The sequence below is a fragment of the Apus apus genome, chromosome 1 (genome assembly GCF_020740795.1).
Source record: "Apus apus isolate bApuApu2 chromosome 1, bApuApu2.pri.cur, whole genome shotgun sequence".
Taxonomy (NCBI): Eukaryota; Metazoa; Chordata; class Aves; order Apodiformes; family Apodidae; genus Apus; species Apus apus.
The window spans coordinates 131,722,775-131,747,381 of record NC_067282.1 but is presented as its reverse complement, the minus strand read 5'-3'; the positions used below and the strand labels follow the sequence as shown (position 1 = coordinate 131,747,381).

General features: G+C 40.2%; 1 protein-coding gene across 5 annotated transcripts in view; it reads left to right on the top strand.

Moving 5' to 3' along the window:
• The window catches only part of ITPR2 (inositol 1,4,5-trisphosphate receptor type 2), a 270,523-nt gene that overhangs the window by 60,096 nt on the left and 185,820 nt on the right, over positions 1 to 24,607 (top strand). For 4 of the 5 annotated variants that reach the window (XM_051628027.1, XM_051628007.1, XM_051628016.1 and 1 more), the window contains 7 exons: positions 5,966 to 6,010; positions 16,082 to 16,236; positions 17,604 to 17,703; positions 17,852 to 18,012; positions 20,201 to 20,342; positions 21,115 to 21,273; positions 22,243 to 22,415. In XM_051628027.1, coding sequence (XP_051483987.1) covers positions 5,966 to 6,010; positions 16,082 to 16,236; positions 17,604 to 17,703; positions 17,852 to 18,012; positions 20,201 to 20,342; positions 21,115 to 21,273; positions 22,243 to 22,415 — 935 coding nt within the window. The remainder of the gene's footprint in view (positions 1 to 5,965; positions 6,011 to 16,081; positions 16,237 to 17,603; positions 17,704 to 17,851; positions 18,013 to 20,200; positions 20,343 to 21,114; positions 21,274 to 22,242; positions 22,416 to 24,607) is intronic. The other variant, XM_051628013.1, reaches the window with a different exon arrangement.

The following is a 24,607-nucleotide window of genomic DNA, read 5'->3' as shown; positions in this document are numbered from 1 at the left end:
TAGGAGAAGTGTGGTTTTGTTTTAAAGCTCTATAAGGAGTGAAGCGTAATTTACAGCTATTCATGAAGAGATGGAAGAAATTCAGAGACTAGGGGAGGAGGATGATGGTTTACTGATTTACAGAGCCAGTCTGACCTGTTCTACAGACCTGGATGTGGCTTTTTAAAGTGACAGAGTTAAAAGCTGTCCGTTAGCAAAACCCAGGGCTAGATTTTCCAAGGTTTTTAAAAATCTTGGGAATGCAGCTAAATTTCTTGATTTTACTTTGGTGGAACCTAGGAGCAACATTTGCATCTTCCAGTGTGCAAATGCCTTCAGAAACCTGGATCTCGGAGAAATGATGTTTTCCTGCAGCCAGCTGGTGTTGCAGCAGTGATCTGCGAGCCTGTGTTCAGCTAGGCTTTTTCAGTCCTGTCTGGATTTGGCTGCATTTGAGCTGTGCTTGTATACATATGAGTTTTAGGAGAAAAGGAAGTGGAAAGCCATTAACTCAGCATTTATTGTCATTTAGGCATTGTAAGGACTGCTTCTGTTATTAAAAATAGAACGTTTGGTGGTGTTGGATTTTGATGTGTTCCAAAACAGAAAAAGTAGACATGTGGTCTGTTCTTCAGTGCATTTTGTTTGTTTGTTTGTTTATTATTTCAAGATTACTTAAGAAGCTTTTATTCAATTATGTTTGGGTCTATTTTTTGTGTTTGATGGAGGTTTAGAAGGCTTGCCTGGTTGAGTTTAATTTTTTAATTGTGTTTTTTTTTTTGTTTTGTGTTTTTTGTGTGTGTGTTTTTAGTGTTTTTAATGGTAGAAATTTCAGTGATGTCTAATTCGATCATCTCTAGTTATTTATGGGAGAACCACTGAAAGGGATGTGGGTTACTAGTATCTAAAACATAACCCTTGAAGAGATGAGGATGCTTTTTCATATAGCACATGCTGACATGGAGCTGCTGAAGCTCATACTGAGGTTATGGCCCAGCATTCAGGTGAGACTAAAGGACTCTTAGACATTTTTCTTTCTTTTGACTTCCTCTGCAGAATGGGATATGGCTGTTTGGGACTGAGCACCAGGTATTGGCGGGTGTTCAATATGACTGTGTGGGACTGAGCACCAGGTGTTGGTGGGTCTTCAGGTTCTCTGACCTTTATGACAGTAGAAGCAAAGGGATTTCCCAGTCACCACTCCTGAGCTAAGGTAGAGCTACATGTTGTGGCATCTCCAGTTTATGCTGCTGATGTGACACCTTTAAAATCTGTGGTGATTTGGACATAGCAAAGCACTGGGCTGCTGTTGCTTATATAGTAGCTAAAAATGCCATCAAGATGAACTATTCCTCTTATGCCAAGGGTGAATAACTGGGACAGAAAGGTGTCAGAGCTGATTCTCATCCTGATTCTCATCCTGGTTTCTGACTAGCAGATAGTTCCCCATGCAGGGATGGCTGTCTCTGCCCACCTCACTGTGCTTGTGCTATGTGTGGGGCCTGAAGCAGACAAGAAGATTCGGCTCTCCCAGCACTCCCTGGTACCTTGTCTGATCTGCTAAGACACAGCTAATAAGCAAAACAGCAACAAAATGGAACCCTGAAATAAAAGGCCTTTTAATATTTTTAAACTTTCCTCAGATGATTATTAAGAATTTTGTGCTGATGCTGTGACAGTGTTGAATGGGGTTTATCAAGGTGGAGTCATAGCCAGTCTTCAGCAAGTTAATAAGATGACAAAAGTCCTTTGAATAGCACTGAAGTCTTTGAAATTGTGCAGAAGTCCTTTAGATTTATTGAAAGCTAATCAGTATGACATTAACAAAGAACAAAGCAAGCCTAATGAAGATGAAAGATTTGAGAAGTGGAGTTTTTATCTTTATGTTGGCTTTTTTTTTTTTCTGAAATGGTTGCCCTTGTTGAGAGGATAACAGGCTGTGTGTTAAGAGCCTGATTATCAAACAAAATGGGAACTGTTTATGTGTGTTGAAGTAGATCCTTTAATTCTTTGTCTTTCAGGGTTTCCTTCATAAATGCAGGTTTTAACCAAGTTGTTCAAATGCTCATTTAGCTGAAATTTGGCAATCTAATTCATTCCCTGCTGAGATGTTTTAAATATCCTTTACCTAGTCAAAAAAAATTGATTAAAATCAGCATGGGTGATTCTTTTCCCCAAGTGTTCTCTCTCCTTCTTAATTAAGAGTGTCCAGAAATAGCCTGTTTGGGTACTTTCTGTGCATTCCTCTGTCTAGGAAAGCAGCATTCATTATAAAGGTGAGATGTCAGTCTGTCCATGGTACGGACTGGGATGTATAATTCAGTTGTTGGACTGGATAACTTTTTAGTGAGAAATTGTTCTGCTCAGTAGTGGAACCTCAGGAGATTATGAAGTGTTAAAGTGTTATGTATTGAAAGCGTTAGGCTATAACCTTGACTAGCTTTAATCAGTAGAGATGTCATCAGTAGAGATGACAGAGCCTGGGACTTGTGGCACTCAGTCTATCAGGATTAGCAGAGCACTTGCATTCTCTGAGCACCAAATACCAGAAGGAACACACAAACACACATAGGTGAAAGTTTTCTTCCTGCTCTGCAGACTCTACAGGAGGATGATCGCTTTGTAAAGGCATTAGGCAAAAATGCAGGAATGAGATTCCTTGCCCTTCCAAATAATTTTAACCAGAAATGGTTAGGGACTTAGTCTATACTTCAGGTTTCCGCCTGTAAAAGCTGGCTCTGTTTATGTGTTTGTCACATAATATGTATACATATATGTGGAATATGTATACATATATATGGTAGCTCCCTTGCCACCATATAGTGATTGCCATTTGCTCAGGTGGTTAAGTTCTGTGGCCTTGTGTTGTGGCTTGAGGTATTACAGTGAGTCTCATGAGCATGCCACAACATGAAATCAGTTTCAAGGTGTTTGATATTTAGTTTTCAGCCGTGAGGAAGCTGAACTCTTTATTTGATACTTTTTTTCTCTGCCATCCATGGAAAGGTGAAAAATGGCTGTACCTAGTTTGTTGCAAAATGAGCAGTGGAGGCTTAGGATTTCCAAATTATTCTGCATTGGAAAAGAAGCTGTTGGAGATACACTGTAAAAAACCCACAACCTATCATGAAAATATTAAAATAATGATTAATATATCACACCTTATTGAGCTCTGCAGTTTACAGTGCATGATGTTGTTACTGTATATTGACTGCATGCACCTTCCAGTGGCATTTCACAGAAATTTACACTTCTGTATTTCAGCCACACTTCAGTAACTTTGTAACTTTAACACATCCAAGGACACAAAAAAGCTTGAAGATGGTTGAGCTTAAATGAGGCCCGTTTTATTGTAGTGTTTATACTTTCTAAACACCTGCAAATCATTTTACTTGACTTTATTACCAATGAGGAAGAAAATTGCTGATATTGTTATTTTGAAGGTTTCATTTGTTTTGGAGGCTCATTGAAGAACATGGATGTGATCTTGCATAAATCAGCAAAAAGCAATAGATTTTGGAGTCTTAAGACTGTCACTGTCTCCTTAGTTCATTCTGCCATACTTGGGTATTGAAAAGGACTCAGAACAGGTGTAATATGACATACAACACTGTCATTTATGCCCCTCTACCTGGAGAATATACGATAGGATAATAGCTAATAGTCTGATTTTCAGAGATGCTCAGCACCAACAACCTCAGCTGAAATGAAAATAAAAGTGGCAACTGCCCAACACAGCTAAACTGGGGCCATGAAGATCAGCCATAAAACTGGATGCCTTCATGTTTCCTGTTTAATGTCAACATCTCAAAACTTTCCCGAAACAATATCTTTTTAGTTTTATTGTTTCTGTTATGGTGGGGCAAGAAAAAACATCTTTAAGGATGCACTTTCATTTTAGCATTCTGTCTCCCTCAGCAGCTGTTCACAAGTGGATTATTTTGGGAATTTGAGGGCAATCTATTAAGTCATTTTTAAAGTAGGCAAGGAATGGCGTGGGAGATAGATTTTCCTAGATTCTCCTGTTGTTGCTGTGTTTTTTAAAAGCATCTTTATGTTGAAAGAAAACAGCTGAAGAATAGCAACATTCAAGACCCAGTTCATGCTGGGTAGACAAGTGTATTCTCTTGGTCCCCTGAAAATCTAGTCCTCAGTGCACAGTTCTCTGTGCTGAGTCTAGTGACAAACCTGAAATGACCCAGACTTTTTCTTGCTTACTTACAACCAGAAGAATCTGAAGATGGGATCAAATTTTTTGTTCCTTCTCTGCACTTCTGCTGAATGGCCACTGTGTGTGGCTGTGACTAAGGAGCACTGCCTGATAATTTTCTCTGTTCTCGATGGAAGACCAAATGTAGGGAGCTGAGCTTGGCTGTTAGACTGGGCAACTAGAATTATTCTGAAATGTCAGGTGAACAAAGGTAATGCTGAAAGAAATGTGAGACCTTATGAAGAAACCAAAACTATATGAGCACAGTTACATATGTATACATACATGTATGCATATATTCTAGTTGTCTGTTTTCAGTGTTCATCTCCCATTCCTGTTGCTGTATAACAGGAGTAAGTGGGAGTTGGAGCTAGGAGATTGTGTGAAAATGTAATGGAGGAACAAAATGCAAGACTTGGTTTAGGTGTCAATGCAGGAAGGAAAGCAGGCTCTCTAGATTTGTGAGTGACACAGTGGTGAATGCAAATACTGAAATGAAAATGGGAATAAACCTTTGGTCATTTGTGTGTTAGCACATCAAGTCATGATACAGAGGGAGGAAGGTATTTTTAGTAATCTTAGGAAAACCTTAATGTTTTCCTTCTTTCTTCAGGCTCATGATGTGGAGAGGAGATTAGGTTTTTTTGGGTAATCGGATATAAATTATTAAGTATTAATAAAAACCTTATAAACTTAATAAAAACTCTTCACAATAGTTGTCTGTGTAATGTTAGATGTATGATGATGTGATGAAAGGTTTTACTGGGATTTGTTCAGCTTGCCCTGTGTGATTCACTTCTGGCTCTTCCACACTGGTAGTGCCAAATTCAAGCTAAGAAAATGACTGTACTTATCTGGAAGTTGTATACAGGCTGTCATCACTTAAAAACTGTATTACCTTATATAACTACTAATTTCACTTCAGCATTTTCAGTGCTTTGAAGGCATAACCTGTGTCAGGGAATATGGTAAATATTGAGGCAAAATTGCTTCATTATGTAAGTCAAATCTTGAAAGTTTTCATGTGCAGCCAGTGTGTGGGTGTATGTGTGTTTGTTTATTTGAGTATGTATGTGCCTACATAATCCCTCATCATCTAGTCTACATATTTCCCTTGCCAAAAGTAAAATATTAAACACTGTTAAATCGTAATACTTTGCACTTATTATTATATAGTGCGTTTCATCCAAGCTTCTCATACTACTTTAGTCTTTAATTAATGCTTGATAATCCTGCTGTGACACAGAAAGTATTATTGCCATTAATAATGGTTAAACAGAATCACAGGGTAATTAAGCACTTGTCTATGGTGGCATTGTCATTCCTGTTTCAAAGATGTGTTTATTCTGAGTTCATGGTCTTCCTGTAAAATCTCAGTAGACACGAAGCATGTTAGTTTTTGTCTCAATATATCTGCTCAAGGTCAATCCTGGAAGTGGTTGCATTTGTATGTGTGTGGGTGACGCTAACTTGCTGTATTTAGATTAGTAACTACCTGTGTTTTTTCTGTCATTCTCTTTGGTTTTGTTTATTTGAAATTCCTGTCAAGTTAACAAGCTGGATTGCAAGTTGCACTTTTTTGAAGTGATTACATAGCCAGATAAGTCAGAAATTGAATTGGTAATTCTTAGACTCTCATTCTCATACTTCCTGTAAACACTCCAGTGTCCTTTTGCAGGGTGGATACCTACTAGAGAACTGAACCAACCTCTCTCTCCCAAGTTCTGAAATGTCTAAAAGCTATCAAGATAGTATTTGACTTCTTTTCTTTTCCAGCTTAACCCACACTATCCAGAAGTTAATAATGAAGGAAAAGCTTTGGTAAGTGGAATTTATATGTTGCATATAATCTGGGCAATACTGTATCCTTTACCCAATACAGCCCAACATATGAAAGTCCTTCGTAGCTTTCCTTTTACTTGCACATCAAGGCTGCTGAGAATGTTTTCCACATCCTGTGTAAGTTAGGATTGCAACTCAGAACTAGCATTACAGAAAGTTTCCCCTTGCGTTAAGGAAGCTTGTTCAAATTCTGCATCAAATTGGCATGAGTTGGAAACTGTTCTTCTTAGTGGCTGCAGATAGGAAGTATGTTAATTCTCCTCAAATCAGATGTATTATTTCATGACAAAACCCACCACTCTCCTTAGCAAGAAAACTAGAGGCAAGCAAGTCTGGTTACTTATGTGCCTGTACCAGTTCAGAGGTTCTGCCCCCTTGGGGCATGTTTGTCAGTCAAGAGTGGCCCTAAACCTGAGAACATGCTGAGACTCTTACTGAATACAAGCAAGCAGATATTCAGGCACAGGCTTGGTCTGAGCCCAGCCACACTTCAGGCAGCTCTAGCATGACATCTCTGCAGGACTCCCAAGTTGTGCTTGCAGCAGTGTGGATGGGCTGGACAAAGGCCTTATGCCCTTTGCCTGGGACACAACATTCTTTGCCTTTAACAATGTCAGGAGCATGCTAGCTAATTGTAACTGAATAGGCAAGGCCAGACAATTTATAATGTGTGAAGGAAGTGGAGTTAAGACCCTGGCAGAATCTTACTGTTACTGACACAACACATAGTCCAAAAAAGAATAATTCCTTCATCAAATTCATGAGATTGCCTAGAAAATGCTGAGATCTTAGAAAAAATTTAGATTAATTTCTTCATTTGCCTTCTGGCTTTTGTTCTTTTAGAGGACACATTTTCAGTTTTTTTCTCTGTATGGGGAAGAAATTTTTATTTTTCATGAAATGAAACCCAAGATTCTTACATAATCACATGCCTTCAGGACTGCAATTTTAATAAAAATGGACACTTTTGTAGGAGTTGACAATATTGGTTTTTCATCTTCCCTGGTATTCGGTATTAATGATAATATAGCAATAACAGCTAAGCTGTTCAGAGAAATAAGAATTCTCTCTCATGAAAAGATGGAAGTTTCAGCAGTTGTTTCTCTTTTGTCTTGGAATGACACTTGAAGCCCTTGGAGCTTTTGAATGGAAATAGAGGTAAGTTCTGGAACATCCCAGTTTGTAGAGTGCTTGCTTGGAAATGCTTGGGTTTAGGCTCTTGCTCTGTGAACAGTAGAGCTGGTCTCATAGATGTGCATCTGTTCACATCATGATGGCATTTGTGAATCAAACCTCCTGGTTATTCCCTGTTTAAGACACTCCAATTCACTTTCAGAGCAATCACAGAGCATGTAAACTTGTATTCATACAATCATAGAATTATCAAGGTTGGAAAAGACCTTCAAGATCATCAAGTCCAACCGTCTGCCCTACAACCCCCAACCAATAAGCCATCTCCTGGAACACCACGTCCACCCAGTTTTTTAACACCTCCAGGGATGGTGCCTCCACCACCTCCCTGGGCAGCCTGTTCCAATGCCTCACCACTCTTACTCTGAAGAAATTTTTCCTAATATCCAATCTGAACCTCCCCTGGTGCAACTTGACCCCATTTCCTCTTGTCCTGTCACTAGTCACTGGGGAGAAGAGGCCAACACCTGCCTCACCACAACCTCCTCTCAGGTAGTTGTAGAAAGCAATGAGGTCTCCCCTCAGCCTCCTCTTCTCCAGGCTGAACAGCCCCAGCTCCCTCAGCCTCTCCTCTTAAGACCTCTTCTCCAGACCCCTCATCAGCCTCGTTGCCCTTCTCTGCACCCTCTCCAGCACCTCCATGTCCTTCCTATGCTGTGGTGCCCAAACCTGCACACAGTGCTCGAGGTGCAGCTTCACCAAGGCCGAGTAGAGGGGCAGGATCACCTCCCTGCTCCTGCTGGTCACACTATTCCTGATGCAGGCCAGGATGGTGTTGGCCCTCTTGGCCACCTGGGCACACTGCTGGCTCCTGTTCAGCTGGCTGTCAGTCAGCACCCCCAGGTCCCTTCCTGCTGGGCAGCTCTCCAGCCACTCCTCCCCAAGCCTGTGGTGTTGCTGGGGGTTGTGGTGGCCAGAGTGCAGGACCCAACATTTGGCCTTGCTGAAAGTCATGCAATTGGCTTTGGCCCATGGATCAAGCCTGTCCTGTGTGTATGCACATGCAAGCCATGAGCAGCCAGTTTCTCTAGCAGAATGCTGTGGGAAACCTTGCCAAAGGCCTTTTAAAAGTCAAGGCAGACAACATCTACAGGCTTTTCCTCATCCAGTAAGCAGGTCACCCTGACGTACAGGGAGATTAGGTTGGTCAAACAAGACCTGCCCTTCATGAACCCATGCTGACTGGGCCTGATCACCTGGTTGTTCTGCATGTACCACATCATGGTACTCAGGATGATCTGCTCCATCAGCTTCCCTGCTACTGAAGTCAGACTAACAGGCCTGTGATTTCCCAGATCATCCTTCTGTCACTTCTTTTATATGGGGCTTACATTGGCAGTTTTCCAATCTGCTGGTACCTCCCCAGTCAGTCAGGATTGCTGATAAATGATGGAAAGTGGTTTGGTGAGCACCCCCACCGGCTCTTTCAGCGATATTGGGTGCATCCCCATGGATTTGTGCACATCTGTGTGGTGCAACAGGTCACTGACCATCTCCTCCTGGATTGTGGGGGGGTCATCCTGCTCCTGGTCCTTGTCTCCTGGGGAGGGAGGATTGGATTCCTACAAAATGACTGGTCCTGTTACTAAAGACTGAGGCATAGAAGCCAGTAAGCACCTCAGCCTTTTCCTCATCGTTCCTCATCGTTCATCATTCTTTTGGGTGAAGGTAAAAAGATTCATGTACCTCTGGCATGTATCTACTTTGCTCTAACCTTTCATGGGTGCCCAGCCCAGAAAACCAGACTACAGCTAGTCTGAAGTAAGACCTATGAAAATATATATAGGGTAGATGTTACATCACAGAATTGTCCTGGTTGGAAAAGATCTTTAAGATCATTGAGTCCAACCATAACCTAACTCTACCAACCATGGTCCTTGTCACCAAGGATCCAATCCTATTGTACTACGCTGTACTTATTTAGATACAGGTTAGGTTTTCCAGTTGTAGCAATTCCAGTTGTTCTAAATAATTAAATACTCCCTGGACTGGGTAATGAAGAAGGCACGGGAGTAATCTGAACATGAATGTTAAAGATGACTTCTCTAACAGTTTGGCTTAATCCTTCTGGGTATTGGTTTCAATCGAAAATCCAGATCTGATAAATCAGATTAGATAAATACTTCCAATGAAAATGGAATCACAACTGATAAAAGATAAAAGCTGATGTCACTGTGAAAATTGTAGTTTATGCAGTCAGCGCTTTCTTGTGAAAAATGTTTTGTGGAAGAACTCCTAACAATGTTTGGTAACACCTCCATATAAATCCAAGCCTACAGGCACTTTTAGCATGGTAGAAATCCATTTAGATCCTTCACTCCTTTATAATCTTGTTGCAAATGGCATGAGTCAGCAATGGCCATTTAAGCCTTCATTCAGGCCTTGAGCAACTGTGCAGAAAAGCTTCACATCCCTGTAGAGAAATTTATTTTATGTTACAATGATGCAGTGTTTTGAATTATCCCTCAAAAGTACAAGAATCCTACAATATTTAGAGTTAATTAAGGGCCAGCTATGTCAGTCTGCTATACAATATGTACATAACCTAGAGCCCACATGCTGTCTTTGCTCTGTGGTTTTCATCTAGTGTTTCTTCTGCCAGGTGACTGCCTAACTGATTCACTACAAAGGCATAATTTTTCAATGAAATACTGCCCATGAAGTAAAACTGCTGCAGAGGGGGAGGTGGAAGTGGATCTACCCCAGCAAAATTTGAAGTCTGAGGAGCAGGGAAATGGGAGATGCATACTTGGATCCTTTCAAGTGAAGGAAGAAACTCAGCCTGCAGCCAGTGTTTTTCTTTTCTCTGCTAATCTGTTGGATAAAAAGCTACCAGCTTCTTTTCAGTTGTCTGCATTTTAAAGGCAGCACAGCCATTTATGCATGTCATGCCAACCCTTAACTCCTAAATATGTGATAGGGCTCCTTGTGCATGTTCCCTGCCTGGTGTACAAGTCCTGATCATGGTTGCTTAGGTAACTGAATTTTAGGGAGCAGCAGTGGAGAAGGATTTTCTGTAGTGCAGTGCTGGGGATAGGCACCTAGGTTCTGCCTAGGTGCATCTTTTTGGCCTTGCCTTAAGTGACTTAAAAGTCTGAAAGAGTTTTGGCTCCAGAGAACATAAATATTACTGGAAGTCACTAGGACTCTTGTTCCCAAGCATTAAAGCTATGTTTGGACTGCAGTTCATTGCTCATTTATGGGCTGCTTCTTGAAAATCCAGCCAAATTGTCTTGTGAAACACTGCTTTTATTTCTGGTAAAATTTGGTCTTCCAATGAGTTGATTAATATTCTTATTGCATATTTTTCTCATATCTGAACTCCAAAAGATTTGTTTTTTAAATGGAAAGACCTTTCTGTGATTTATCAAAAAAAGCCTTTATGTCTCTTGAAATCTAAGAGGTTGCGGTGTACCATGCAACAAAATGCAGTGCTCTGTTACGGCTCCTATTAAACCCAAAATGGGTATATTTTATGCTGCAAACTGCTCTGTTATCTAATCACAGAAATGTGAAGCATCCAGAAGAACACTATAAACATTGAGGAAATGTCAAGAACAGCTGGGAACTTGGCATTTGTTAGCACCTTTGGATTCAATGCTGTCATTGGACTGGTACCTTAACTTCATTTGTCTGCATTTTCCTGAGGGAGTGCTCGTCCTAACCAGTTCCAAACAGGTTTTTATCATTGAGATTTTTCTTGTTATTGAGACTGGTATCCATTTACTTTTTTTTGTAAAGAAGTTGGAGAGTTCTGCCGTGGACTTCTAGGTGCAATGTGACATACCTTCTTTGACTTCTGTTTATCTATATTTATGAATTCCAAACAACTTTGCAATTCAAAATTTTCTTTCTTGCTTCTAACTGAGGGTATTTTTTTTTTCCCTGATAAGCAGTGTATTTTTATTTTTTTATTTTACCTTCCAGCAAGTGAGTTTGTTTACTTAAAATTTTACAGTGTAGGACACAGGTAAATGCAGAATAGGCTTGAGGAATTTGTTATTTGAAAGGCTTGCTGAGGAATTAACCTGGCAATAAACAATCTGACAAACATTTTTAAACACAGAAAATTATCAGCTTTGAAATGACAGTGTCTCTGCTTATATAAAGCCAGCAGTCAGACCACTTGATAGGCTGGGGGGAGAAGAGGAGACACAAATGCCGGCACGTTATTATTATTCTGCTGCTGCACACAGGTCTGCATCAGCTCTGAAAGCAAATACCTTGTTTCTTACAGAATGTCTCTGGCTCCTGACAACAGAGTTGCAACGTGATGTCTCTGCTAAAAATGCGATGACTCACAAATGAGTCAACAGTGAAGGTGTTACAGGAGGCTAACTGCTGCGCTGTCTGCCAGGGCTTCCTAACATGCAGGAGCAAGGCTGGCCATTAATTTACTCGACTTTCTTTTCCTATAGAATTTTTAAAATCATCTAACCTATGAAGTTCTGCTCATATGGCCGCTCTGTGAAAATGCTAATTTTGTGAGAGCCTCCTAAACCAGGTTAACATATTGATATACCCCATTGTACTGGATTTAACAGGCATTTTCAGAACTCTGGCTGCTATTAAATTTAATTTCTGCTGAAATGTGTATTGTGGCTTAATGTATTCATTCAGGAGCAGGGCATTATCCTTGTCTGTCTCTATGCCACAAGAGGTGTCTTTACCAATTGGAATTGTAGATTTGGTTTCTAGAAGAAAAGATATTTCTGGTCTGTCATGTTTTTGTATTGCTTTTTGCAGCTGAAAGGAAGGTCCCTCCGTAAGCAGAGCTCCATATAAATCTCCCAAATGTTCGGTATGATACCCAGTTGAGGTGAATAGTGGGGATGCTATGCTTTACTGCTGCAGAATGAGGTTGGCAACTGGGTGACAGCCCTCTAGCTGGGTGGACACTTAGGTTTTGTTAAGCAGAGCTGCTCTTTGTACCACCTGGGTCATTCTTACGGAACGTGTTGGTCCAAGTTCTGGCAGGCAGAAAAGCAGCTGAATGTGTATTTTCCTCATCTTTGTGAGAGACTGAACCAGTGCATGACTGAGTGAGGTGATTCCACCTTCTTCCCGTTGGCTGTGTATCTGATTTGACTTTTGACAGCCTGTCACTGTTTTCACAATAGTTTGGCATAATCAAAACTACTTTTTATTTTTCCTCAGTGAATTTACTATTTGCTAATATTGTTTTATGCACAGCTCTTGCACTTCTCCATACTCCTACCATGTAATTCACCTGCCTTTTTTTTTTTTTTAAAGTTTTGCTTTCCATGGCTGTCACTGACCACATCCCCAGCATGTCTGAAGCTGTTCATTGGCTTCCTCTTCATACTGCTTTAAGTTGAATTTTCTTCTCTGTACATTTGAGACCTTTTACAGTTATTTTCCTCCCTTGTCTTCATTCAATCCAATTTCACTGGTTGCATCTGCTGCTATGCCAGTTAGTTACCTGAGCAAATGTAATCTTGTTTTCATCTGCTTGGGAATGCAGTGCTGCTTATGAGCTGATCATGTTGTCTAATTAGTTTTAAATAGTCTAATACTTTCACCTCTTTCCATGTCCTCATATAATCTGCTAATTCAATAATGGCTAGGTGAAGTACAGATTCTGATGACCACTTAGGAAATTGAATTAACCATAGGAAACTTCCTTTGTACAAGTGTGTGTGTTCTCTCTCCCGTACAGACACACACAGAGGTATGTGCACATGCAATCACACATGTATGTTAATATGTGTTGACTGTTGCTCTGTCTCTCATGAAATCCTTGTATGGAAGTTGTTTTCAGAGCTGTCAAATTCAAGGTCACTTCTTGTTACATGTTTTTTGTTCATTGACTACTGCTTAGCACCCATAATCCAAGTTGGATTCTGAGGTTTGTCTGAGATCTAAACTAACATTGTAAGAAGAGTTCTGAGGTTTGTGCTGAGGTGCAGTCTGAAACTACTGTACAGCTGTTGTGTAGATCTGATTTTGCTCAGCATTACAGTTAGTAGTGCCACAGGCACTGTCTTCTTCTTTTTAGAAAACCAGCTCTTGCTCTTATGCCAGGTCTGATCTGACAGATGCCAAGCCTGGTGGGATTTAAACCTTATGAGCCAACTCCGTTGCTTAACAGCATCTATAGAATTGTTGAGGAAACTAGGGAGTGAGTGGAATCAGCCCCAAACTGCAGGATGACCTTCTCCCCAGAGATAGTGGTTAGCATGAACTACTTAAGCACAGGAGACCTGCCTTCGACTTTGCCTCCTGTCGTAGGAACTGGCACATGTGCCTATATACTCATGAACATTTGGAGATGATCGAATGTTGTATCATGAGTCAGTAAAAAAAAGTTTGTAACACAGAGTAGAAGATGGTTTCATGTTTCAGTCTGTATTTTTCCCAGAGACCCAGGGGAAAAAAAAAAAAGCATAAAATTATTAAATGTCCTGCCTTTTTCTATATCATCCTTTTCAGTTTGGAAAGTAGAGTGGGTAGTTCCTGGGAAATACCTACTCAATTTGAATTAGGTTATAGGAAATATAAAAAATTCTGGATGCTGTTCTAGACTATCCTCTGCCATTCACTCCTTTACCCACTCTTGAACTTTGAACTAGTTTTCCAGTCTCCCATTTTTGTTTGGAAACTTAGGAAGTAGATTTTAGTTTGATGTTAGACTCTGACTCACATCTGTTAAGCCCTTAAGAGGATTCTCTTAAGTTTGCCTGGCTTTCCAGTTTGGGTCTCATCCTGAGTTTTTAAAACAAAATGTGTATGAAAATCACATACATCTTGTCTGTTTTCTCAGTCCTTCCATACAGGTTAAGTTTTTAAGTGCAATTTTATTTAATATTTTTAGATGAGGGGTATAAAAGTATGTGAGGACTGCAAGATAAGAGCTGATGCTTGTGCAAGAGACAGGAGGTGGTTTTCCTTTGTCTCAGCAAGCCTTCCTCTCAAAAACTAGTGACAACACTCTAATCACTAGATGAGCCTGAGAAAAATTCCTGAGAGGATTTCTTCCTGTTTTTTTCCTATTGTCTCTGTCCTTCATAAAAGTAATGGGATGGAAAGCTGGACTTTTTTAAGCTTGATAATGAAGAAATGGGTGTTTTGGAAGGATTCAAAAATTGAAATGAGAATATAACCAGATATTTCTTACATAGTTTCACTCATCCTTGATTTTGTTGCTTAATCAATTGGCAAAAAGACTAATGAAAGATTTGCCCTTGATTATCTCTTACAGTTTGCCTTTAATCAAGGTACTAATGTAAACCAAGTACACTCCAGCCTCTCTGCATTGCTTTGTACATCTTCTCCCTAGTGGTGCACTATAAATCATTATAATAGTATTTCAGGTTTCCAGACTTTGATTTTTCTCCTTTGGCTTTCTCAATTCCTCTTTTCCTTTTCCCCTCATGATATATTTTGTGTAAGTGAATGGCCCAGGGCTGCCAGTCTCTTAATTGGTTAATAGTCTTTTGTAATATGTATAACTCAATGCCCCAGAGGAGCAGCTTTTACTTATACCAGTAATTCTGCTGCTTGCTGTGTGGTTGTGGGCACAGACTCTGAATTACTCTTTCAAGCAAAGTTATATGTGTAGGGAAGGTTGGATTTGGTGTCTGTGAAGATGTAGGTAACTAAAGATGAAGATGGCTGCTTAGTGGTGCTGGATCACGAAATTCCTATAGACCTGGAGCAGAGAATGGGAGGAGGATGACCACCTTAGATTTGCAGACCTCTTTAGATGCACCAACACAAGTCTGTCACTTGAAAGCTACGGTCCTCAGAGGGAGCAAACCCCTCCAGTTTCAGTGGGCACACTTATGTCTATGTTGGATCCAGCTGCCAATGCATAATCAGCCCATGCTAAGATTTCAAATACAATCTAGCTAATACAATCTCTGCTATGAAGAAAGGCTGAGGGAGTTGGTGCTATTCAGCCCAGAGAAGAGAAGGCTCCGGGGAGACCTTATAATGGCCTTCTAGTAACTGAAGGGGCTACAGGAAAGCTGGGGAGGGACTGTTTACAAGGGTGTGTAGTGATAGGACAAAGGGGAATGGCTTAAAACTGGAAGATGGTAGATATAAGTTAGATATCAGGAAGAAATTCTTCACCATGAGGGTAGTAAGGCACTGGAATAGGTTGCCTAGGGAGGCTGTCGAATCCCCTTCCCAGGAGGTGTTTGAGGCCAGGTTGGATGGAGCTGGTCTAGTGTGAGGTGTCCCTGCACATGGCAGGGAGGTTGGATCCTGATGATCTTTAAGCTCCATTCCAACCTTAACCATTCTGTTATTCTATGGTGCTCTGTGTGTCCCCCCTTTCCAATGACAAGTCGATGTTAGTGGATCAGATATTCTGGTGCTTGCTGTTTGGGAGATGTGCTGCTGTGATTCTGACTGTATGAGAGGAAAAAATGAGCAAACTTAAGTAAAACAACAGTGGAATTAAGCAAATGGCTTACTTTTTTTGATCTCCTCCCCCTTTAAAAAATCTGATTTTCGTTAGGTCTCTTCTTTTAACTTTGTCCCTTTCCAGATCAGCACTGTGTAATTCCATCTGTTGGGAGTGAAGGGTCTGCACCAACTGCAGCTTTTTTGAAGTTGTAGGTGTCAAGTAGTAATGTATATAGTATTGCAGTTGCTCTGCAGCTTGTAACCTGCTGTTGTTGTAATGACTGTCTGAGACCCCATGTGCCTGGGGCAAAGTGCATCCTTTGTGTTACACACTCCACAGCCAGTCATGGGACATTCTTTCTAGAATGTTACAAAAGAAAAAAAAAAAAAAGAATACAATTCAGATGTATTACTTGTGTGCAAGGTAATTGGAGAATTTATAATGGACCCTGATGCAAGCAAATAACCTTTGTGCCTAATCAGCAGAGAGACAGCGACCTTCCCGCTTCAAAGAAGAAACGCCAAGCAGGGGAGAAGATTATGTATACTTTGGTCTCTGTGCCACATGGAAATGACATCGCATCTCTCTTTGAACTGGATGCCACCACTCTTCAGAGAGCTGATTGCCTGGTTCCAAGGTAAAAAAAAAAAAAAAGGGGGCAAAAAATAGCACTGCTTGACAGGGTTTCTTCCTAGCACTACGCTGGCGAGTAAAAGCAGAAAAAATCAAACATGAGCAAGTATTATCCTTCAGTTAAAATCTGAGGAGTGTTCATGGATAAACAAGGTATGTATAAAACATGATACTGCTGCTGTGACTGCTTAAAATAATTATAAGGATAAACCATGTGACACTTAAAGAGAGTCTATGAAGAGAAAAATAATGGGCTAAATGTTGCACAGATCTATATGAGGACAGAATTGAGCCCTGTGCGCTGTTTGAAAAAGCTGTGCTGCTAATAGATCAAACTGAATTGTTCCCAACAAAATAATCTGTACGGTGAACTGGGCCCCTGTTTCCCTGACAGATCACGATGTCACTGAACACACTTGTTATTCAAATGAATTCAGCAAGTGGCTCTGGGTTTTAATTGTGAATATTTGAAACTTCAACTGTGTTGCTTAGCTGAGATTGGCTAGATAAGTTATATGGTGTTGGATGTGACTGAATGGGCATGCAGACACTTGAGGCTAGTTGTTATGAGGGTGGAATTTAAAGCTGGGTACTCGCAAATACTGATATATGCAGCTTTGAAGTGTATTTGCTGTGCTAAGTTTTGCCAGATAATTTGCTTACTTGAATACTCAAAGCCCATCAGAACGAAAGGGAGAGCGAGAATGAAGACCACAGTGAATGTATTTAAAAAACAGAATTCAGAGTAAAATTTATAATTGATTTCTCAGCTCTGCTTTTTGGTAATACCACAGATTATCATATGGAAAGAATTTAGAAGAATCTCATGCCTACTCTTTGTTCACTTGATTTTCAGTTGAGAACTGGTTCTGTAAATGCCTGCTCTCTGTAACAAGGCTTTGCAGATCATAATGATGAAGCTGTGAAACCATGGTCAGTTTTACTTCCTGGCTTCTATGCTGTGACAGGTTGAAGGGGTTTGTTACTTTGCAGAAAAAAATAATAAGAAAAGAATTTGTTTTATTCATGAAATCTATTTCTATTCAGATGGGATTTCATAACACCTTCCTTTAATTTTTTTTTTTTCCCCTTTAAGGAATACTTTACTCCTAGGCTTATATAAATACTTAAACCGAGCATTTTGCATAATCCCAAGATACTGTTTGTTCTTGTTGCAGCTCGATTCTGGGTGAGAAAGGAGACAAGGGAAAAGGGAACTGCAGTATCTTTTAGGTCACCCTCACCCTTTTATTTTGAGTGACTGGTGTGATTCATGCCCTCAAGTCTTGTGTCATGGTCTTTGTGTTGCATTGCATCCCACTAGCTCAGGACTGATGCATCTAACCCACTGTTTGCTTTGTTCTCCTTTAGAAACTCATATGTCCGACTGAGGCATTTATGCACTAACACTTGGGTCACTAGTACTAGCATTCCAATAGACACTGATGAAGAGAGGCCTGTGATGTTAAAGGTAAACACACATATCTTTGGGTTGAAATCCCAAACTCATTCCTCCAGTTTTCTACTGGTGAGCTCACTTCTACCATCTAAAATATGCATAATAATTAGGGTAAAGATAAGAGGATTACTTACCCAAATTAAAACAAAAACTGTTGCAGATTGGGACGTGCCAAGCAAAAGAGGACAAGGAAGCTTTTGCCATTGTGTCGGTTCCTCTGTCTGAGGTCAGAGACTTGGACTTCGCCAATGACGCAAACAAGGTTCTAGCATCAACTGTTAAAAAGCTGGAGAACGGAACGATAACCCAGAACGAAAGGCGGTTAGTGGATTTGGTTTTTTTCTTCCCCTCCTAAATTAGTGTTGGGTTACTTGTGGCATCATGGCATCGCAGTAGTGGATAAGTTAGTAACAGAGGCAACGGAGAGATGACACTTCAGTGCTGAGTGTGCTAACCTGGGATTAGTTTCCACCTCTGTCAGATTAGCCTTGCTGCACCTCAGGCCTGTCTGTGCATCTCACCTGTAAAATGCAGGTAAGCAGCACTTCCCCAGCTCACTGGCCACAGAAATCAGTGGGTAGCTCTCTGGGCAAATGCAAAGTGTGTGTCTTAATTTCCTTTGATAAACCACTTCTGAGCTGTAATATGGGGGTCCGTTGCATTTGATTCTTATGTACAAGAAAGCTGCCTAGACAGTGGGCAGCATGGCAGGACTGTTGATTCATGGGGAGTTCACTCTTCCACAGATTCATGCCGTGAGAGCAGTAGGACGTCTAAGAGTGACTGAGAAGCTGCCCCTGTAATTCCTTTCCTATTTCTGTTTTTCCATGTTCTCTTTTCCTATTTGACATAATTTTGGTGTCTACCCTTTGTATTCAACATGTTTCAGCTGAAGTGCTATTAGAATGCCTGTTCTTCACACCCACTGCTGGATTAAGGAATTTTGTTGTGCATGGTAGCCAAATATATCCCACTGCCAGAGATGTGGTTCACTATTTGTTTTCAGCTGTATGTTGTTAAACTGAATATTAGCATCTCTGGCAGTATTGATTTGTATCTTCTATTCCACCATGCATCATTTACAGCTTTTTGCAGAAAATGTTCATTTTAGGTGATAAACCTGAATTTTTGCTGTCAGTTGTCAGTAGCAATTAGATGAGATGGTTTGTTATCAGATGGAGGATTTATTGTAACAGGCAGATCTGTAATGGCCTGGGTGTTGGTACTCAGTCTTGGAAAGTTGATGGGCCATTTAATGACTGAATTGAACCACAGGGGGTATGACATAATTAAGGTGTAACATCCCCATATTAACCTTGCACTGCTGTGTCTCTGCAACCCAGTATGGTCAAGCCTTGATGTTGTGTTGACAGATTGGTCCAACACACATATGTGAAACATTTCAGAGTGGCTTCAGAAAGGGCCATTATTTGTTCCTGTGATTTCCCTTGCCAAAAAACCCCAAAATCTTTATCCTGTGTTAACACTTTCCTGCGTGGGTAAGTAGAGGTCCCAACAGTTTATTCCTGGTTGCTCCATCCTACATCTGCCTTTTCTACTTTTCTGTTTGGGGGGACCTTGCTGTTCTTCACTAGTGGGCTGAGACTTTTAAAACTAAAGCTTACTTAGAGGGTTTAGGTGAAGAGCCCAACCCTCTTGTAGGCAATGGAAGCCTTGTGTCAGGCTCCCAGAGATGACTTTGAAACTCTGCTGTTTATTTTCCTGCCACTTTCATAGTATACCTACAGGTTTAGTAATTATAGACTAGATGTTGTCCAAATTCAGGTGATGGTTTTCCCAGGGTAGGAGGCATGCTGGGTTTTTTTTTTTAAAGATTGCTTTCTTTTAAGGAAGATTCATTGAAATCCATGGGCATGTGTACTTCTCTCTGTGCATGCCTGACTATGTTAGTAACGAGGAAGCAATGACCACTTTCTTTTTGCATTTTCTGAAGACAGGAGAGAAGGAATTACTACTCCCTCTTGACTTTTTAGAACTTGTTTCTGCTAAATCTGCTTTTGTGTAGCAAGGAATGAAACAAATACAGTAATTTTTCAGTAGTTTCTTGGGCCAGTAGGGAAATACTCTTGTGGCAGTGTTTTGATTTTTCTGGTGAGTCTGATATCTTGTTACACTGGCCACGATAAAGTATAAAAATCCTTCCTAGGCTGCATTAAGAGTATCTTTCTACTGTCTCGTGGCCTTGTGGCCAGCTGGTAATAGGTTTTGGATTTCTGAATACTCTGTATCAATCCAGCCTCCTGTGTTTTTTTTTTTCTTTTTTTCCCTCTGGTTGTTGTTTAATGCCTTGGTAAACATCCTTGTGATGGATATAAGCTCTGCTGAACCAAGGTCTGGCATCCTTAAGTATATGTCAAACTTACCTTTGCAGTGATTGAAGTTCCGTTGTGCTGGGTAAAGATTGTTCTAAAAAGTGATTTTCTTTCTTAATGAATCCTAGCAGGTGTTGAATAGCTGTATACAATAACGATTGGTCTATTCATTCTAGGTTTGTAACCAAGTTACTGGAAGATCTCATTTTCTTTGTTGCTGATGTGCCTAACAATGGGCAGGAAGTTTTGGATGTGGTCATTACCAAGCCAAACCGGGAACGACAAAAATTAATGAGGGAACAAAATATATTGGCTCAGGTATGCCCTACTGTATTAATAACTTGCTTGTATTTGTAAACAGACTGTAAAGGAGAGCAATTGAAGAAAATGTTATTTTTAGGTAACTTGACTTGCTCCATGCGGGGTTTGTGCCTGGTTGGATTGGATAAATACACTGCTTTGTCAAGGCTCACCTCTTGCTCTGTCAGTTAGAAGCATGAGGGGCCATGTCTAATGGCTCTTAGTTTTACGTGATTCTAATGACTTTTAAGACTACATTTGATAGCAAATATTGACAAAATTTGAAACAAGCTTGCAACATTTTTCCAATCCTGCAAGTGTTCCCTTATAGTTAAAATTCTTGTGTCCTTATGTGTCCCCAACTTTGTTTTTATGGGGGCCATCTTGCATGTAAATAAAAATTATTATTCTCTTTAAGTAGCCTACCGAAATTTTAAAAAAAGCGAAAAGGATGAAACTGGACAGCAGCCAGCATTGTCCTTCTTTTTCATCCTTAATTTATGCAAAGTTAAGGCACTTAACAATATTTAAAATTGGGGGTAGCAGTAAAGAGAAAGCAATGTCAGTCAAGTTGATGGGAAATGTAAAGCCAAACGCCTAAAGCTGTGATGTCTGAGATTGTGCTGTCACTTGTGTTTAGTCATATGTAGGTAAGTGCAGTGATTCACTTCTGACTTCGGGTGATGAGGAGCACGTGCTGATCCTGTCAGAGGACATTTCCATTGACTGCTATATGTTAAGCAAAAATCTGGGTTTGGTTTTTATTCTTAGTTGGTTTGATTTTGAACAGATATTTGGCATCCTCAAAGCTCCTTTTAAGGACAAAGGTGAAGGATCAATGCTAAGACTTGAAGATCTTGGTGACCAGAGATATGCTCCATACAAATACATGTTAAGGTTATGTTACAGAGTTCTCAGACATTCCCAGCAGGACTATAGGAAGAACCAGGTCAGTGGTATCCAGCGTAATTTACCTCTTGATTGTTATAATTATATATCCTGGGTTTAACATTGCTCTCTGCACTTACAAGTGGGATTATGTGGTAGTGGTGAAAGATAGGGCTTTGTGTAGGTTAGTAGGAAGAAGTCACTGTCGTATACTGCCTCATGCTGAGGAACAGTGTTTTTGTTTTGTAGGCATTTGTATATGAATTGAATGATCAGCAATTAATATCATAGGTTCACTTTATACTTCCACAGACTTAGACTGAGACTGGGGAACATTGCCTCATTCATGAGTGTTCTGTTATTAAAATTATGCTCTTGGGTTCTAGATTATAAAGTGAGAAATCTGCAAAACTGTCTGTTCTGTTTCTGTTGCTTAAGTGTTAGTAGAGGGACAGCAGTGAATCAGACTGGAGGTTATTCTATCAGCCTGATTTCCCACTGCTGGAGACTCCCCATGAGCAGGAAGTATTTCAAAACATGGTGTCAAGTGCTTTGCATGTTGCAGCGAGGAAAAACCTACACTAACTTTATAGGACTAAAGGGACTAGAGAGAAAAGATTAAACTTCTGTGTGGAACTTCTTTGTTTTCTTTCTGATGCTTTACAAAAGTATTTCTGCCTTGGAGGGAGAGAAAGTGAGGAGGGAAGACTTGGGAAAGAAAGCTTCTTAAACATTATAAGAACCTTTTGTTTTTTTCCTTGTAAAAAATTGGTCAACTTTTCTTGAATTTTGCATATTATTTCATGGATTTGCTCCTTTGGTTTATAAAATAAAGAGTTAGTCATCCCTAAAATTGAACCTGTTTCTCGGGGGTACATATTTTAGGTGTTTGGATGTTCTTTTCTTCAGGCCAGTTCAGAGAAGAAAGTTCTAAGCGTTATTTGATTTGCTAATTGAGCCGAGTCCTTCTTATGCTAAAAGAAAAACACTACTGCTTAACAGGTCATCATGGAAATGTTCATTTTTTCAGGAATATATTGCTAAGAACTTCTGCGTCATGCAGTCCCAGATTGGTTATGATATTCTGGCAGAAGACACCATCACAGCTTTGTTGCACAACAACAGAAAGCTGCTAGAGAAACACATCACGGCTAAAGAAATAGAGACGTTTGTTAATTTACTCAGGAGAAATCGAGAGCCAAGGTTTGAATTAGTCTACATAACATTCTTTTTATGTATTGATAATCTTTTCTATTTGCAGTAGCTGTGAATCTGCCTTCTATTCATAGTTTTGTTGTCTCTTTCTCCCAGATTATTATTTTTTTTTTTTGACCTGGCAGACAAAATACCCAAAAAAGATCAGAACTACCTGTAATTCTTGGGGTTTGACCATATCTGCATTTCAGAACTAGAGCTTACTGAAAAAAAGGTTTATACTTTAAAAGGCAGGTTTGAAAATTTTGGTTTAGTTCACATTGAGACAAAGAGGAACAAACAAATTTTAACTTCTCAGAACTCTGCAGCTCCTCTGTGAAACTGTCAGTTATGTTGGTTTCACTGCAAATTGGTGCAAATCTTGGTGCAAATTACACATATGTCAATTTTTCTAAGCTTTTATTACTGTCAGTTTTCCAGCAGGTTCTGATTCCAGGTCCGACCTGAAAGGGGCCTAGGGCAGCGATCATGTGTCCTACACCACATCTTGTTCCAGATGAAAAATTCTGGCCTTGAACTTCACTCAGCTGGAAATTATTTTGATTAGCTTTAGGTCAGAATATGAAGGAAATGGATTTTGTTAAATGGAAAAATCTTACCTATTTTTTTCATTGGATTTTCAGTTGTAAAATTGCCAGAGTAATACAAATTTAAGAAATTAATGTACTGAAGGCCAAATAGTGTCCTCTGTAATTGTGAATACCATTTTTCTGTTAGCGATTAAGGATATTGCTCAAGGCCCTTCAGCTACTTCACTGCTTCAGTTATTCTCCGTATGTCTGCAGCTGTTTCACCTCGCTCTGTAATCTTAGAGCCAGGTTGGAAGGGACCTCGAGGATCATCTGGTCCAACCTTTCTAGGTACTACTATAGTTTATATGAGATGGCTCAGCACCCTGATTGACTCTCCCAGGCTAAACCGTGTTGGGTTTGGTCAGTACTGAGAGGAAACCATATGAGAGCGGCTCCTCAGTGCTAAAGGGTCCTAGTATTTATTGATGGTCTCTTGTCCCTTTGTGATGGAGAACGTCATAGTATTATTGCTTAACTGAGTTGTGCAATTGCTGTGCATTAAAATATACATTCATTCCTTAAGGCTGAGGTCCAGGAGCAATAAATATTTGAAAAACACCCCTTGCCAAGATGGTGCAATCTGAGCAGTAAAGACACTTATTTTCATGTAGAGTCTTGTAGGCTTCCACAGCACTGGTTTTGTGAGTAAGACAGTGGTTGTATTTAGCACTCTGTAACCCAAGAGCTACAAAATTTCCCAAGTTTTAGCTCCAACAAGGTAACTCCCCCAGAATTCTGTATAGTTTTGTAGTTTTTGATGCGATATTGCTGGGCACTGTTAATGACCTGTTGCCACAAATCTTCATTTCAGTGATGGGTAAAAATGTTCCTGTACGTACCCTAAAAATGCTTTCTGTACTCATCCCTTGCAGTTTCCAGACTTCTTTGGGGAGTGTGGTTTGTGCTAATGTGCACAAATTTTCTGATTCCCTTTGGTAGGATGCTCACCTACAGAGGCTCAAACTGTTGGATCCTTGAACAGCTGACAGTAGATAGTAAATTTTTTCCCTTGATTTCTAAGGTACTGGAGTATATGATCTCAGTCTGTGTGTCTGCTCGTATCTGCTTCCCCACCAATTCTTGAGCCTCTTGCCCAGTTTTAGCCACATTTGCTAGAGGAGTGGTGGACTCAAAGATACTCAGTTCTTACAAATGTCATGAAAAGAAGCAACTACCTAGAGGGAAGAGGCCCTGTTTATATTCTGGAGAGGCAAAGGCTGCAATATGGAATACTGTTAACACACACAGAGGAATCCATGAAAGAGGGACATGAAGCAGATACCTAATGAATGTGCCAAATGTGAGGAACGCCTCAGCCTGAACCTTGTTAAATGTCAGAAGACCTAAATCCAAGAGACAAATTCATAGGAAACTGATTTCCATGCAAAGCTTTGATATTTCTTCTTTACATGGACAGCTTTGAATGCAGAGATCCTGTCTTCAGGTCCTGCCAGATCTTCACTCTTCACTAATTGTTGGCTGTCATTTCAGAGATTTTAAAAGGCACCTTTAAAAGGTGGAGATGAGGACTTGAGTGCAGTGGAGATACACAGCTGTCTCCAGCACAAGTAACATCTTCTTGCTACTTGTGTTAGGGAGATGCATGTT